This window comes from Temnothorax longispinosus, chromosome 4 (assembly GCF_030848805.1).
Source record: "Temnothorax longispinosus isolate EJ_2023e chromosome 4, Tlon_JGU_v1, whole genome shotgun sequence".
Lineage (NCBI taxonomy): Eukaryota > Metazoa > Arthropoda > Insecta > Hymenoptera > Formicidae > Temnothorax > Temnothorax longispinosus.
Window position 1 is genome coordinate 6,332,453 of NC_092361.1, and position 17,687 is coordinate 6,350,139.

The following is a 17,687-nucleotide window of genomic DNA, read 5'->3' on the forward strand; positions in this document are numbered from 1 at the left end:
GCTTCAAATCGACATTCTAATTCTTACTATTAGAACTAGAAAAAGATAAAAGAAAGTAAGTTAAACCGAGATTAATCTATATTGATAAAAATTGACATAAGAGGTTCTCCAGATATCAATGTTGGATGATCGCGCGACACTGAAAGTACAGACCGTACAGACGGACAAGGTATAAAAGTGTCTTCTTCGTTTCAAGCAAGAATCAATCACTCATCATTGAAGAAATAACGCTGCGATATGTTTAGCGTTGAATTGCTATATTATCCTGTACTATCCCGTCAAGTTTCGTGTTTCTACGCGATCAATGATGGAGGCCTCTCTGATCCCCAATCAGCTGACAATTCCAACGTCATCTCGATGTCTTCGATTCCCGATAAACGGTTCCGTCCTATTCGCTCCAAAACAATGACCAATTCAATGTCGCCCTTCCGGAGGGCCGATAATCCTGAGCTTAATTTAATCCTGACCGAAGTTGAGCATCCCGAGATATAATACATTTCGATAAATTGTTAACGACTCGGAGTTCCTTTAGTGGAAGCGAACAACATAACGACCTACTATTATTTAATGCGCGCGTGTTCATTCGAGGTTCATAACGTTTACAGTCCAGAGCTGCAATGATAGAAGCTCGGACTTTCCATTCGCTCGTTCCGTAAGCCTCGTGTGGACTCGTAAATGTCCATTCCTTGAGTTACCTTCGCCTGTATACGCGCCGTAATTCAATTGACCGTAGAAATACGTCTGCCATAATTCAACGGATGTCTCAACGCGTATGTCTCCGCTTCTCGTCTATCGAGAGAAGCGACTGCACTTGAAGCCTCCTAAGTACGTCGCACGAAAAACCTCCGTGATCGACAGAGTTTAAAGCTGCCTCGCCGCGACTTCGGGAAGCACTGATCGACTATTTTTGTGACTCCACGGAAAAGCGTCACGCCGCGTGCTGAGTGGCCTAGTTTCGCGTTATATGCAACGGGAACTTGATGCTCTCGACGTCACGTCGCCGAGATCTATGCAACTGCTCGCGCGCGCGCGCGCACGCGAACGGAGAACCAGATGGTTATCCCGTGGATAACAGAATCAGGTCGAACGGTTGATCACGAGCCTCGTTAACGACGCGGTCGAAGTCTCACGACGTCGACGTCTATGACCCGGCAAAGTTTACGCGACAACATGAAGATTTTAATCGATGCATAACGCGCCCGTTGCCGTTCTACATTCTGATGCCAATTAGCGACCTAACGGCGTCCCGGATAAATAATCCGTACCTCCCATTATCTCGTACTCGTGCTGGATCATCGTGCTGGACATGACATGTTAGCACGAGAAAACATATACCCGATGATGTAATTAACTGGAATAAATCTAGCACCTTTTGCATAATTATCGCACCAGTGGTCGTTATAATAAAGAAAGAAACACAGATTTATCGAAGGAAATACCAAAAAAAAAATTATAATCAGCAAAATGTTTAATTAACTGCATTTACAGGTATAACGGCTTTTATATCCTATTATTATGCAGAGTGAAACATTTGAAATTACCATGTTGACTTGCGTTAAATATAAGTATCTGTGAAAAAAATGGATTTAATAAAAATTGTATGGTTTCAAGAGAGACTTTTTACGTCTAATGAAACAACATTCGAAATATAAAGATCATCTCTTTAATTTTATTAAATATTTCTTTTATTAAATATCTCTTCTCATCATTTTGCATACAAAAATATTAACGTGGAGTTATCGAAAGATCAATCCGTATATTTTCCAACTTCAATTAGACTTAACATGTGCAAAACATCACAATATTATCAATTTAATGTAACATAAATTAAATAAAGCAATAAAAATTTATCGGTATAATTTATATGCAGAAAGTTTGTGCTGATTTAGATCCTTAGAGAAGTCGTGCCTTCGTATGATAGTTAGATCGCTAGATCGCTCGCGTTAGATCGATGGTGGCGTATTGATTTCACGATGGGTGTGATTTGGGGTCGTATCACGAACGGTCTAGAAACACGACTCACCACAAGAAGTATGCGTGCTGTTAAATCATAGCTCGCACCTCGATCGCGCACGATCAAGGAGAAAGAGAGAACGGGCGCGGTAATGAAGCGAGTCGACACGCGGCAATCTAACGGGACAAAACAAAGAAGAGAGTGAAGAAAGTATAAAATAGGACAACGCGCGTATCACCGAGCCTAATTGAACTCTCGGGAATTAAGAGTAACGGGATGAGAGCAGAAACGCATTTCTGTTAAAAAAGAGCATCGCGTGTTTCCTTAATCTTCTTCATCACGAGATACAAAAATAAAAAGATATATATAACGTATATCAAAATATAATATTCTTGGAAATATAATGTTCTTATATAAACATCAAGTCGGTGACGATTATTTCGACGCTGATATATTACTCCCGCTTCTTTCCTTTCCAAGAAAAACAATAATGATAAAGATCTTATTGATTGTTCTTCCGATACGACTCTCTGCTAATAAACCGCGCGATGTGATGGAATCTCGAAATGTTCGGTTTTGTTGGTCGAAATTAATCACTCACACTCGCAATGCTGACAGAATTATAAACCGTGAGAACCTAATGATACGCTATCGGGCATTTCGAATGAGTTGACGAATTTATCGCGCTACAGAAAGAACCGGTTCATCCCGAGATACACGCTGGTGTAAATATTGCCGCACGTACAAGTGTTTACAATAGATATTGATTAATTAGCAAAAACACGATCATTTACACGTCATCTGCAACAATATTTTTCTTCCGTCACGTTTCGTATAAGACCGATATTGGTGCTAATATTTTTCTTGTTAAAAAAAAAACCATATTTCGCTGTGAGAAAATATCTTCCGATTAATATAATCGGTATTAACGTATAATTACGCAAATTGGCGTGCTGTTAGGAAATCATCGTCTATATTTCATACGATAAGATTCGCGGGTGAAGAAAAAGAAGCTAGTTACTCACCGGAACCGTAATCTATACTCGGCGTGGGCGGAAGGCTACTCTCAATGGCGGCCTTGCTGAACAGATAGATCGGATTCGTGTCGGTTCCAGCCGAGTAGGAGCACACGCGTGCATGTGGTTCCAAGCACTCGCCTCCGCTCATGAGCAGCACCTGATGCGCCGCTACCACACCACATTCCCTCTCGATCGCCTCCATCAGCTGGCTGACACTGCACAGAAAAGTCAATTACGCATGAACGATCGGTGACTGGAGCCTACGCTTAGACGTTATAGAACAAAGATTCTTCGTTCGCAAACTTTTCCTCCAACTCTTTTCTTGGAACTTTATCCCCCCCCCCTTCGTGATTCTTAGAATAACAAACAATTATATCGATACTTAAACATATTTCTGTTATTAACATTGATTATGACAATATGTAGAAGATATTTCAAGATAGAAGCTTTTAGATTTTCAAATACATCGTAAATCTAAAAAAATATTAAGATAATTGAGATATAAATAATGTATGTAGATTATACATAGATTAAGTAATGTTTGTGCAGTTAGATGAAAATATTAAACATTGAGTATCTTTTCTCGATCCTCCTGCACGTTGAAGCTGGGAAAGTCTTTTCCGCTTCAGTAAATCAAGGGCGATATCACGCCTTTAGGCAAGAAAGAAGCACTGTTCGGTTGAAAGACGGGTTAGGCTGATTACGACCTGATTTCCGTAAAGAGCTCGTACCGCGATCGTAATTGCCGGATGGTGCGTTTCCATCGCCGGATGCGATGCAAGAGTGAAGAAATAACGAGGATAAAAAGACGATCGGACGCGTATTGTGAATGCTTTAATGCGATAGAGCGGCGATTGCGGTAATAACGGCCACGCTACGCCACGCAAGATAGATGCGCTCGTGTAAGGACAATCGCGGGGCCTCGCTCGGTACCCTGACTGAAGCAACGCGCGCGATGGAGAAGTGCCATTAATTCTCAAAACCGATGGGCAATACCTATTTGCAGCACAGTGGCGGTGCACGTGCCTCGAAAATCTGCGTGCGAGTAATTAAACTGCCACCACTCTGTCAATCACGTACTGCACGTGCAGCTCGAGTGCATTAAAAAAAGAAAAAAAGAAGAGGTAAAAAACATAATCGCATAGCGTGTGAAGCGTTGCGTAATCGCGCGTAACGTTATAAGCTCTTAAGTGTTATCTACCGCGACAGTTTTTAATTTTCGACATTAAACATTCCTTTTTTTTTCGTCCTTACAACTAGATCGTTTCGCTCGCGATCGTTTAACGTGTCTCGTATATCGCGATCGATATATGAGTTCTTCTTACTTTACGACGTTTTAAAAAAAAAGTCTTAAAGACTCGGCTCGTTCGGAATACAGCAGTCATAAATGACGTTTAAAAGGAATCGGAGCGGTACGTCGGGCATCGTTAACACTCTGCGCAAGGTTAAATAACGGATAAGGAGTGCTCTTACTTCGAGGAGCGAGGAGAAGACGAGGAGATGCACGGCGCATTAATTATAGGAGAACGACGTGCTTGCAGTTACGTGCTCGCCGACGTTAATAAAATTGTCGCGCGATTATTCCGCTCGCGAATACGAGGACAAATTGACCGCCTTTCACGGCGAGTTCGTTGCGGAAAAGAAGATTGACGTCTCCGGTGTCGTTTGTTACGCAATCTGTGCTCAATTTTCGTTTTCTCGGAGAAAATTTAATTGGCCGAGGTGTCGAGGAGCGCGGCGAGTGATTAAACATCTCGGATTTGCGCTATAGCGCGGCCGATCGAAAGCGCCTCGCGCGTCTGGCACGAGAAAACGTAGTACCGAGCCACCGAGCACCGAGCGCGGAATTATCGCCAGTCACTCGTGGCTGACGCTACAGCTGGCTACAGCTGACTACGAGCACGTTCAACCGCGCGCCTCGCCGCGTCCCGAGACTGCGTGTCGTCGATGGTTACGCACGTCACGTTACGGCGCGACGCGGCTCGTATTTCACTCGCGTGCACGCGACAACGCTCGTCGTTGCGATTTCTTCAAGGCGTCAGCTTCTTCGCGAGCGAGCGAGCGAGCGAAAGAGGACGGAAAAACGGAGAAGAGCTCGAGAACCCTACTTTTATTTGAATCAGCGGTTATGCATTTATTTGCGTGTTTATAGTTGTTACAGCGAATCTGAATGACGCACACGACTCGTTGAAGATCGTCCAAACTCGAAGGAGCGCGATATATTTTTAGTCATTCAACTTTCAAAGTCACCTTTCTCAGAAACAAGGCCTTGTTTGAAAAAAAAAATTTCTTCCGAAGAAGAGAGAGCAAGACACGTTTGATTGATTAAACGACTGTTAGCAGAAACGTATTATTAATTAAGTACTGCTACAAGGTAATCGAAAAGGAATTTTTATTACCATATTTTAATTATACGTGCAAAGCGTTGAAATAATTTAAAGTGGCTGAACAAAACTTCAATGTTTACGATGATTGCGACGGCCGCATATACTTTACATGAGTTTTCGCGCAGAATGTTTTGCGGGAAGAATACGAACAAGAGCGAATGTGCTTTGCATCGACTGACGCTGAATGCGAAGTTGGCTCGCGTGATTTTCATTCGTGCGATGCGCAGATAGCGCTTATCGACTAAGGTAAACAAAGCGAAGGTAACCAAGCGAGATACGAGCGGTGGCCAGCGTTTTTGCAGATCCCACTGTTATTACGGATCATCTAGCTCAGCGTTTAATCGCGACGCTACGGGCTAGACCGTGCGACATATTTACTCGTTGTTCTCGCTTGAACCGCGCACCCGCGATTACTAAACAGACACAGAGAATAAAAGCAAATCGGGGCGGAGACGCCCTCGCGAATTGACACAGATCGTTAATTGCTGGCGACGAACGGGGTCGATGACCGCTGTCTTAATTTACCGATGCAAACGAGCGCTCCGATGTAGATAAAGAGATGGTAGAGCAAGGGAAAAAATCGTAATATGAGACAAAACACGGAGGGGGGGGGGGGTTTATTGTAATAAATAATAATCCGAAAGTTATGACGCGCCAATTTGAGATTACAGAGGTTGCATTGTGCTCCGATTACGCAATCGCCCTCGTTCATCGTCAAACGTCGTCGATAATTTTTTACTCAATTGACACTCTGACGTCACGTCACTCGAATATGAGGAGAGCCTTGTTGTAATCCGCCGCTTCCCTTAGAACGCTGCGCATTAAGAGCTTGGCCGAGCTCGTTATTCGACGCGATTCGGCACGCGTTACGCGCGCACAATGTAGAACGCGCCGCGAGCCAAATGATATATTTTCAGTGCGCGCGTCAGAGCCACGCGCCACGCGTGTGTTTCTCGAAAGCGCATAATCGCCTCCACAACGAGACGTAGAACGGGCTACCGATGCATTCACTTCACCGATATACGATGTCTCTATCCGCGACCGAAGGTCGTTTATCACACGGTAAACCGATGCGTAAAAATTATAATTCCCCCGCTCAGCGTCGATCTTCATCGACGCCCGACGTGGACAAATGATGGTAATAAATGGGATAAACTTTTTTTTACCAAGGAGACAGTTTCCTGACGGTTTTTTCTTAAAAATAAACGTAAATGATCGTCGTCAATTAGTTACCGCGTCCACGTCAATAAATAATTGCATGCCGCGCAAAGTATTTTAACCGTAGTACGTTTAAAAGGCTCCTCTCAAATTATCGACAGAATAAGAATGCAAAACAGGACCTTGCGCAAGATAATGCACGTTAATATAAATTCTTTATATTCTTCCGCATTAATTTGCATGAAATAACGATTTTATAATTAACGGTAAGAAGCTCTGACTGATTAAAATGTGAGTCGCTTCTACTCCTGGAAATATCTCGATTCTTGTTGGAGATACAAAGTGCTCTACAACCTGCAATTATATTATTTTAATAATGAATGTTTCGAGTTGTGTTACATATTATCGCGAAGTTAAAATATCAAAGTTTCTGCGTTAAAAATATATTCGAGAAACTGCGAAATGCGGAGTAATTCTAGCAACTTGTAGAGGAAATATTTCTCTTAATAATTAAAACGGTGCAGAGCAAAAAGAGGAAGGATGTAACGAGATTCAACTTTCTATGACATTACTTTTTTCACAAGCTTTTCACAATGTATTTGCGATGTGCAATTGCACTTTCCCTTTAAATATAGCTAAGTGGGTTTTTGCATTAATCGATTTTTCTTGACATTCCATTATATAGATATTAAGACAAGGTTATCACAAAGAGAGAACGTTTTACATCAATATTTCACATTTCATATCAGAAAGTGTACCATGATAAAATATGAAATATCTCGCGAGATATTTGCTTTTCAATGATCTTTCCTAACAACATTTATGTTAAAGAATGACGGGGGGAGGGTCGATTTTTGCAACAATATACATATATACTTAAATTTAAAAGAAAGCAGATAACATCCAACTCCGACTACTACGACGTATTGTAGAACCAATTTAAAAGATTCATCTGTAAACACATGATCCTCTTCGAGTTGCTGGAATTTCTGTTCGCGGCTAAACGTTTGGAGGGAAGCTGGGAAGATGAGTCCGCTCGACCAAAGCGGTCGGAATATCGAAAGAGCGGCGCTCGTTTGCATCATGCGCGCGCGCGTGTCATCAGCTTGGCCGAGTTTGCCGTTGGGTCAAACTCGTGCGCGCCACGAGCCAAACCCACACCCACGTGCGTCGCGCTGCGCCGCGTCGCGTTGCGTCGATTTCGTCGTGTGTATAGGTATTATTTTCGGCGCGAATCCGCGACGCAACGCGGAAGAGTCTCCGTCGGTCACCGCGATTTTTCTGAAAGCTTCCCTCCGCGAGGCATGAACTGGGTATGGTACGACGCGAATCCGCGTCTCTCGCCCACGTCCGTCGCCCGGAGGCGGCTCACTTTTGCAATTCGTTAGCCTTCGGCGAATCCTTGGATTCGCGCGAGGCGCGCGTCGATCGGCGGCCTGTTAGAGAATCGCTAAATGCCACGCGATTATTATTTATTATTGCCGCTATTATTATCGCAACCGGAATGCCACCGCGACACGAGGCGCGTATGACCTCTTACGTAATTCGAGAGCAAATACGAGATATATTCCACGCCGTTTAATAGGAGCAAAATATTATTTAACGGAAGGAAAATAACGTCGACGCGTATCTTACCTTTGCAGTGCCAGCTTGATGTCGAAGGTGATGGTGGTGCCGGTATCAACGTGGAAGATGAAGAGCATGTTGCGTCTCGTGGATAGGCGCCTTTATGGCGACACAACGACAACAGGAGAAACTGCTAGAATAGTAGCTCAAGTAGTATTACCCCCGTCGCGGATCCCTCTCTCCACCGCGGGCCCTATCAGCAGCAGGATTGGCCCTCGGCTCGGACGGTTTCCTTTAGTCAGCTCGATCGGGGCCGTACCCCACGTTCTCGATCGTTCGCGAGGACGGCCCCCTCGTGACTATGCCGCATCGATCAACGCCGCGATCCTCGCCGTCGATCCCGGGACAAAGCCTCTGAGAATCGCGCCGCGTCGCAGAGTATCATCCAGGTATCTCTCTCGCGCGCGCGAGACCCGGATCGCTCGGAAGTGGCCGGGATCCTCGATTCCCGATCGTCAACGTCTTCGAGCAGCGTCGGCGTCGTTTCCTTTGTTCCTCGGGGCCCGACGCGCCGGGACGTCGCGTCGCTCTAAAATTCGCTTCGGCCAGTGACGACAGTGACGAGCAATGCCGGTCGATCGTACCTCGTACCTTATGTCATAACCTCCGCGCTCCCAAAGCCGATGCAGTTCCCCGACGGTTCACGTCATCGAGCTTGATTCCAGCGAGCGTCCAAGATGACAGGATTCAAACACTCGACCGTCACGATCACAGTCCGTCGGAACCGCGCGCGGCACTCTTCGGGACCTCGATCCCAGATCCCTTCGTCACGCTCACCACCGCTATTCCCTCCCCGCGGAGCGTCCGATCGCTAAAATCGATTCGGTTTCTACACCCTCGAAGCGTCGCGCTACGTCAGACTTGACGAAAATCCGTCTGGCAACGCGAAGGGTCGGCGATCGATTCGGAGCACCGGGGACAAGTCGTCGCCGCCGCTCCGATTGACGATCCGACGGCTACGATTTCCGACCGTCTCGCCGCGTCGCCGTGGTCGAGTCCTGTCGAGGAACGCCTCGTCGAGGGCGAACGCGCTTGCTCCCGCCTCCCGGGGGAGATCTCTTCCGGGTGCCCGACTACGCGTCGGGGTATCGCGCGCGAGGCGAGGCGAGAGTGAGCCGGAGGGCACGGACGATTCACGCTGGCGCGCCGGAGATAAACGCCAACGCGCTCGTCGTCGCGAGCGTAGCTGCCGTCGCGTCGGATGTCGAATGTCGGATCAGCTGCTCGGCAAAACAAAGCACTCGCGCGCCGCGTTACGCCACCGCGTCCGCCGCCGCCGCGCTCTCTCGCACTCCGTCGCTCTCTCGTTCGCTCGCTTCTCGATTCGAGCGACACCGTCACCGTCGTTCATCGGCGACGGCCGCGGCGAGAAGGCGAGATCCGTGTCCCGTTTCGTTTCGTCCCTGGCTACCTCCTGGGGGAATCCGAACGACTTGTCCGGGCGGGACGACACTGTCGTCTCGCGTGAAGAGGGCCGCGACGAAAAGGGAGAACGCTGAACCAGCCGCGCGACACAAAACACAAACAATGCTGCGCCGTGCGCGCTGCCGCTGTCAGTCTATGCGCAGAGTCGGTCGCGCCGAACAAAGAGACTCCGCTCCGCTTTCCCCGCTGACTTTTTCCACGGCGACGCCGCTCGCCTCCTCGTCGACGGCTGTAGAATATCGGGATTGTTCCGCGTCGGTGCGACTCGCGACGGCGAAGGCTCGGCTTGGACAGCGATCGAGAAACGCGTCGCGTCGGTCGGGGATCTCGCCTGGATATAACTGGATGGAGGGGAAAGGGGGGAGGACGACGGGCGGACCTGCTCCGCGCTGTCCCGTTCTGCGTATCGTACTGACGCAGAGCGTCGCCAGCTGTTTACTGCCGCGGCCGCCGCGCCGCCGCCGAGCGCCGAGCACGGCGGACAGAACGTCCGTGGCGCGGCGTTGGGGGGAGAAGTGACTCCAGTCGCCGCCGTCGCGCGACCCGCGGAGCTAGCGTCGCGCGGCCACCGACGACGAACATGATTCCGAGCTCCCGACTCCCGGATCCCGGACCTATCCAGAATTATCGCGCTTTAAAGAATTAAGATAAGGCCCAACTCCGATCTTTGATCAACTCGATCGACGATTAAGGTAAATTTGCAAAACTAACCGAATCTTCCTTTTAAACTAATTAATTATTCTATTCATCTTCTCAATCTAGTCGGTAAATAATAGAAGGAAAAAAAACAAAACATCCATATTGGAGAAAAGCGAAGCGGAATAGAATCTTTAACACTTAAATCGCGCTACAGAAATTTAGATAATGATTTCTTTAAATATATATATATCGCTCACGTCGGAAACGTTATCATAACGGAATCGGTCGTTTCGAACGATAGAACACGTTACTTAAGCTTAACCGTTAGGCCCGTCCGCCTAAATACACCTAGATAATTTACGTAGCGTGAGACCCGCGATAAAAGTCGACCCTGTCGGCAGTGTCGGCGATCACGCTCGTGACGTCAGCGTTGCGCATGCGTCGCTCCCCTGTGTGAGAATAATATGTACACCTGACCTAGTGCACCGACGCTGTCTAATTAAACAGCGGATTTGGACAGCAAATATATTTTCCTCCACGATAATGTCTCTGTACGCGTCATATACTTGTTATCAGATAATCGAAGATAATCTATGTAAGTGAATCACGTTTCACGCGTAATCCGCTTTCACTTAAAACTTGTAGCATTTAATTAAGACGACTGAAGAACGCGCAATTCTACGCACGTTGTTTACGCGTGTCGCAATAATATTCCCATCTTGAAAATAAAGCTCCAAGTATTTCTCAGGCCGTACCGTAAATAATAAAAACAGCCAAACTTATCTGATGCCGTAAAATCTAGATTCGTAAAAACTAGATCCTAAAATCCAAGAATAAAATCCCTTGCCCTCGTATCTAACCTGCGCATTAGTCTTTTAAGCTCCTTCTCTCCCATAAAAAATGCGTCAGAATTCGTCTTGCTGACAAGCCGCTTCGACCATTAGCGGCTATTTTTGAAAAGTATTCTGCCCTTCTCCGCGGTTCTCATTCACGGCTCGCAACCTCGCAAGGGCGAGGCTCCGTTCGACGTAAGAGCTCGTTGGCACAAGCCCGAGCCTGAATAAGATTCGGTCGTGAAAATCATATCGGTATCGCGTTGATTCTCCTTAGGGCCAATTTCACCAACCACAGTTAGCTTAACCGACGGTTAAAGTTAGCAGGATTGACCATAGAAATGAATCCACCCTGCTTTCTATTGGTCAATCCTGCTAACTTTAACCGTCGGTTAAGCTAACTGTGGTTGGTGAAATTGGCCCTTAATAATTGAAGTCGCGTAGCGCGTAGCAACGCGCACTCGACTCGAGCCGACGACGATGGTGCTGCTACAGCTGTTCGATCCTCTTGTCGCGCTTGCGCGACCTCGGGATGCGGCCGTCCGCGTCGCCGCGCCGCGCTCCTCTTCCCGCTTCCCGCTTCCCGCGCGTGCAGTCGCCTGACAACAAAGCGTATTCCGAGGCGCACGGCGCACGATGAATGGGAGGATTGGGAGGTACCGAGACTTTCGAGCGAGCTCCGCTCGACCAAGCTCGACCACGCAGCGGCGACTCGTGTCATGTTTGTTTACCCTCCGCTACGCGATCGATATCCGTACTTCCTGTATCCTGTATCCGCTTTCAGAGAGAAATACTCGCTCTCTCTTTCTCCTTTCCTCGCGCAGAGATTACGAGACTCGAAGAAAAGCAGCTCGATCCGAGAATTCCGTTACTTCCGAAAATAACGCGACACCCCGTAATCGCTCGCGAGGTTCGACGACACCTCCAAGTCGGAGGTGAGGATCGTCCGACTCCGAACGATGCTGTAAGCGCTAAAGCGAGAACGGATTTAGCAACATCTTCGAGCGACGATGCAAAAGGCGTAGATGCGGTATGCAAGAGGCATATACGCAGACCGCGGATCGTGGCCGAGGTAATACTTTCGATTTGGCGGTGACGCCGAACGACGCAGTAAGCGTCGAGAAACGGGCGCGTTTGCGTTTTTCCGTATTATTTTTATGATAAGAGGAATGCCGCACCGGTCACGCTGTTCAGCGTACTTTTGGGTCAAGCTATCTCGAATTAGACCCGGCGCGTGAACTCTTTTTATCTCGAGCTGCATAAAGTTCGATTCATATAAAATCCGGATAAAATCGTCTACCGCGAAGGTCCTCTCCTTTTTTCGTTCACATAGGTGCGAGCCAAGGACGGTCGAGAGTAAAAGTAAAGAATCTCGACCGAGCACCGTTGTTATGTGCCGATCCAACAGAATTCAGAATTCGGCGACGCACTCGGCGATTCGCGTCGGACGGCTCCACGGATAATTAGAATACAATGAAGCGCCTAGACATACTGAATTTTAATTCGAATGCGTAAGCGCGGCTTACTGCGTCGCGAATAGTTTCCGACGCAGTTAAGGCCGTTCTTGGCGTCGTAATTGCACGTGCACGTGGCAGTTGATAAGGATGTCGAGCTCGTGCTAAATGTGACGTACCGGGGGAGCTCTAAGTACGTAATAATGCGCAATCATATGCCTCTCGTAGACGAGAGAAAGAGAGAATGAGACTTCTTTCGACGGATGAAATAATTCTCATCTGGAGAAAGTTGAATTTATCCTAAAAACGCAAAAGTGTTTTATCAATTCACGAACGCGTATGCTATCGTAGACCTTGACGCGTATCTGTAAGAATATTTTCGAGGGATTTGGCAGACACAAAGACGCATAGAATATTCGATATATCAATGATTTGATGCTCTCATTGTCAGTGATGCAATATTGCGCGACAAGAATCGAACCAATACTTAACATTTTGATAAAATAATGAGTCAGACTCAGGTATATAGTATATACACTTACGCCGCGTCTTTCGCCGTGTAACCGATCGGCATAGCAAGGTCGTATATTTGTTAAATTTGCCAGAATGCGTGTCACGCCTTATCTTATTGGTTCTTAGGCAGGTCGAGGCAGATAGGCGCAAAATTACGAATTTAATTTATTGTTGGCGTAAATGAATTAAGTATGATAAATCGGTCCCCCCCCCCAGAGGCCGTACCGATTTCAATCAATTCGCCCTCGGATGCGATCGCGGGGTCGTCGTCGATCGTCAATGATTCTTTTCCCCTCCTAGAAATGCATTCGCGGAAGCGAGGCTTGCCATGAACGAATTTCAATAAGTTCCTATACGTACGATAGAAAGATTGAATAAACATAAAAATTTTCAATCTTTTTGTCATATCTAATATCTCGCCCACACATGTGTCTTCTATACATATATCCGTGATACATTCGAATTCATTTCCTTAGTTTCGCTAGGCCTAGAAACGGTGTATTAATTGATGCGTGATTTCACGACTCTCGCGAACGCAAAGAACTGGTATGTTTCGTCATCCTCGATGAATCTTCACGATCGCGCGATTGATAACGTTCAGAAACTCTCTTGACTCGCGACTAGTAAATTTGAACGTTTCTGATGTAATCAAATATTCAACTTGCAAGATATTTACGTGAGATATATAGATTGATGAAAGAGATATGTACAATGTTCTCCGAAATTAATCGTTCTCTAAAATAACAAACTAAACGCAATAACGAAAGTTTATATAGGTACCTACAGCAATAAAAAGAAAGAAGGAACGGGCTCTCCCAAGTTCCAAGAAAGGGTTAGGCGGGTGTAGTCATAGTTGAACTAATATTTGTTTTGGCGAGAACTGATAAACCTCTAATAATAATATGGATAGCAAATTGCGTGCGCGTGCGATTAGAAGGATAAGAACAACATAATTATGACGCTAATTCTTAATTAATAATTAACAGTTTGTTTCCGTCTACGTGTCTTTTCTGTTCGATCACATTAATATTCTTAGTATTCTTATTTATCTTTTCTCACATCTTTAAAACGTAGATGTTTATTAAAACGCTTTTTTCGTCTGATGATGCATTTTCATTCGAGTAACTACAAAGTTTTTGTGTACGCAGTTACCTTTATTTTTTTTTATATGTTAGAAGAGGATTCTCAAGTGTTCGGATTGTGGCACACTTCCCCCTTCTCCTCCACCACGCTGCGGTAAATTCTCCGAAGTCAACGAATACTCGAAAGATGCGTGAACAGGTTTGTTCCTGTCCAAACCTGTCTGCATGGGACTGAAGCAAATCTGTTTACGTAGCTATAGCCGAAATATACGTGAACGCAAAATAACACAATAATTCAATAATACATTTGCGTCTTTTTTTTTAAGAATATTCTTATTACTTTTGATATATGTATACTCTTATAAGTACATTTGATTACTTTTCTTAAGACAATAGAAGAAATAATAATGTTCGTGTTGGAGATATACAGCCGGGAGATTTTCCATTTAAGCCAGAAACCTAGAACAAGGGTGGCAAAATAACAATTCTGGATAATATAATGACAATGACGTTATTCGAATTCATTCGAACGTGTTCTCCGATTAATAGTACGGTATAGAATAGAGAGGAGAAAAAGACAAATCGACAAAGAGACGTTCTGCGTCTCGCGGAATTGCAGAACAGTCAAAGACAAGGAAATCCGAGCGTGCGAAACGCGCGCGGGGAGAAGTCGCGCGATTAATTCGCTCGTCGAGAGAAAGGACTATCGAGAGTAACGGTGCGGGAGGATATAAAGAGGAGTGGAGGAAGAGGAGGAAGGGGGAGAGCGTTTCTACGTCTCTCCGCGCTCTGCTGTTAGAAATGAAAGCAGCTCTCGGGAACGGTCCGATGCGATCGCGATACACACGAGATTTTCTTTAGCTCTATCTTCTTTCCTCCCTCTCTTCGGACGAAGGTCTCAGCTCGGCTCGCTCTCGGTTCAGCTGGTGCGCGCCGCGCGAGTCGTTGGAGAGCCCATGCGGGAGGTGCGTGGACAGAGCGAGGTCAGCTCACGCACGTGCACATCGTGCGTGGCGCTCATATAATATATGTATGCTCTCAACCCGTTCGATCATTGGCGTACGCGTTATTACGGTCGGAAGAGAACCAAGTCCAGTGTAACGCAGCTTCTCAGATACAGCCGTTTTAAAAAGACGTTACGACCTCGGTTACGACACAAAATTTCAATTAATCGAACTAGGGACAACAATGGTTCTCGAGCGGATGTGCGATAATTGGTTTCCGATTTTATCGCGCGTATCACGCGATATTCTGCAATCTGATATTCAGTAAACGGAGATCCAAAAATCGACACGATCGATTTCTCTTTCGTGTAACTACATGCAGTGCATAAATAAGCTTATCGTATGAGTGAGTTTTTATGTATTTTGATGTTAAATGTGGGGCACGTGTTTCCACTTTGCATGCTTTAGGTTAAAAAAATGGGTTTGGTAAAAAGTCGACGAGTACGGTCGCCTCGCGTGGCGTTTCCTCGAGGCGAGATACCGACGCGATCGATATCGCGGTTAATGACCCAGAAAATGCCGGATTATTTTACAATGCGAACGCTGTTATACACGGACGCGGGACGACGCGAATCGATAGATAATGTCTTTATTACCGTGGTGGCCCGATCGGGAGAAGAACGACCGAACTTTGCTGCGCGCCTGGCCGTATTAATATTTATCACGAGACGAATACATCTCTTTTTTGTGCCAGCCTTTCTGCCCCATTTTTCTAACGTCTCCGTGTTACGCCATTGCCTCGTAGCGTTATGAGCGAAATTCTATTCTTGTTTGGGTTATCGGCCGCGCCTTTTATCGTTCGTCCGCATAGTGCCGGTGATGCGTAGCACTCTTTTCACAACGATCATATAGCATAGCGGAAAAAGAATCGGGAGAGATAAGAAATGTCGCATAATACGTAGTGCGTCGTGCAAAGAGTACATTGCGCTCGATCCCACTTTCGAGTCTGTATTTCCTCGAATCTCGATTACGGTTTGATAAGATCCGAATTGCGTTCCTAAACGACCTCGCGGGCAAATATTTGAGAAGCGACGCGAACAGTTGCGATGATTATTTTTGGGCGCGCAAATCATGTGCGGATTTTAGACGAAGTACGAGGCTGCGGCTGGATCCCACCTGTGCCTAGTCGGGCCGAACAAAATGAAGGAATTAGGTACATAGAAAGATACTCAAATTCGAGTAAGCTCTCTTTGTCGATCGCGTCTACCTATAACTATTCAGAGAGATGCATATGTTTCCATCTTGTAAACATACTTAATTCAGTAAATATGAATAGCAATTAATTATTTTTATAGAAATATTTTCTCAGGAGGCATTAATTTCCAAAATTGATTATAAATTCCGGATTGGAATTTAAGACAATAAAAAACGACAGTCCGCTTTTGTATATAAAAGCATGGTTTATTTAAGCTTGCCGGTTGCAGACTAATAAATCCTAGACCGGACGATCGTGTCTGCGCGTAAACGCCGCGAGAGCCGGAAAACGAACGTCGTCTAAAATTAGAAACCTATGTTGCGTAGGCGCCTTAGCTAAAATGATGTCGTGAGGGTGAGGTAAGGACGAACCGATCGGAGCATATCTCCTCCAGCCGTATCTCGTCGCAACGGTTGCACTCATTAGTCGATAACGACTGCAACACCTGTTCCTTGTTGTTTAACGGTTAAAATTAGAGTAGATTGCATTTTTCGGCATTATCACCTGCTCGCCGAGTATACGTCACGATAAAGGCGGTCGATTTGATCGAACGACTGATTTCCCGAACCGCAAACACGATGTTGCAGGTGCCGCTCGAAGCCGACTTCTTTGTCAGTTCAAACTGCTAAACCAGTTAAACCAGCTAAACATAACGATAGACCGTCGTTTTTCACTGTCTAGGAGTTCCACAAATGTGGTCGATATTACTGTCTCCTAGAAACGTTTCACGTAAAAATAAATAATTACTTTATATACAATTCACAGTCGCATTCAAAAGACGAAAGCTTGCGTCTCTCTGAGCAGTAGTAGGTAGCAGGTAGCAGGTATATGCGGTTGACAGAGGGTTAGTTCGTTCGAGCCTACATTCTTTTGTTCGGGGCCTGACTCCCTAAGCCCAAGAGAGATTCTCAGATTCTCGATATACCCGACATGATTATCATAGGTTTTAATTACCTGCGTTTTCCTATGAATTGGGTCCTCCTCAATATGGCAAGCGGCGTTAAATAAAAATATCAGTGCTCATTGATAACGCTCGCAGTCGCTATTGAGGCTATTCATTGATACTATTTTTCACTCGACAATCGGCCACGTTTCGCCTGATACTCGCTAACTCGAATGACGTTGACACCGGTAATAGACAGCGCGTATTACAGACGCAGTCTCTCGCTCGATGTGTGACGCAACAGCACGATCGCGCAAAAAGCGGTAGCGTGTGCATGCTCACGCGGTGGAAGGATGCACCGCTGATTTACTTTCAATTTTGCCGTGCCGATCCTCGTGACTGGCTCGATTTTAACCAGCGCGGAAAACGTTTCCGCTTTCGAGGCCGCTCCCTGAGACGTCTCAACGTGTTAGCCATGTGTATAACGAATTCCTTGTAATTCTCCGGAAGCAATC

The 17,687-nt window shown here is 46.0% G+C and overlaps 3 protein-coding genes across 5 annotated transcripts in view; 1 reads left to right on the forward strand and 2 right to left on the reverse strand.

Moving 5' to 3' along the window:
- The window catches only part of Atg17 (autophagy-related 17), a 28,307-nt gene extending 18,337 nt beyond the window's left edge, over nt 1–9,970 (reverse strand). Inside the window, exons 1-2 of one of the 2 annotated variants that reach the window (XM_071777036.1) lie at nt 8,154–9,970; nt 2,980–3,188 (exon numbers count right to left, since the gene is read on the reverse strand). In XM_071777036.1, coding sequence (XP_071633137.1) covers nt 2,980–3,188; nt 8,154–8,221 — 277 coding nt within the window. In that variant the 5' untranslated portion in view covers nt 8,222–9,970. The remainder of the gene's footprint in view (nt 1–2,979; nt 3,189–8,153) is intronic. The other variant, XM_071777037.1, reaches the window with a different exon arrangement.
- Nucleotides 9,971–10,104: 134 nt separating this feature from the next.
- Nucleotides 10,105–17,687, forward strand: part of LOC139812333 (cytochrome b5) — a 50,362-nt gene continuing 42,779 nt past the window's right edge. For both annotated transcript variants that reach the window (XR_011731850.1, XM_071777078.1), the window contains exon 1: nt 10,105–10,261. The gene's annotated coding sequence lies outside the window, so the exon portion shown is untranslated. The remainder of the gene's footprint in view (nt 10,262–17,687) is intronic.
- The window catches only part of LOC139812321 (junctophilin-1-like), a 41,840-nt gene continuing 37,404 nt past the window's right edge, over nt 13,252–17,687 (reverse strand). Inside the window, exon 11 of the mRNA XM_071777045.1 lies at nt 13,252–14,549. Coding sequence (XP_071633146.1) covers nt 14,475–14,549 — 75 coding nt within the window. The 3' untranslated portion in view covers nt 13,252–14,474. The remainder of the gene's footprint in view (nt 14,550–17,687) is intronic.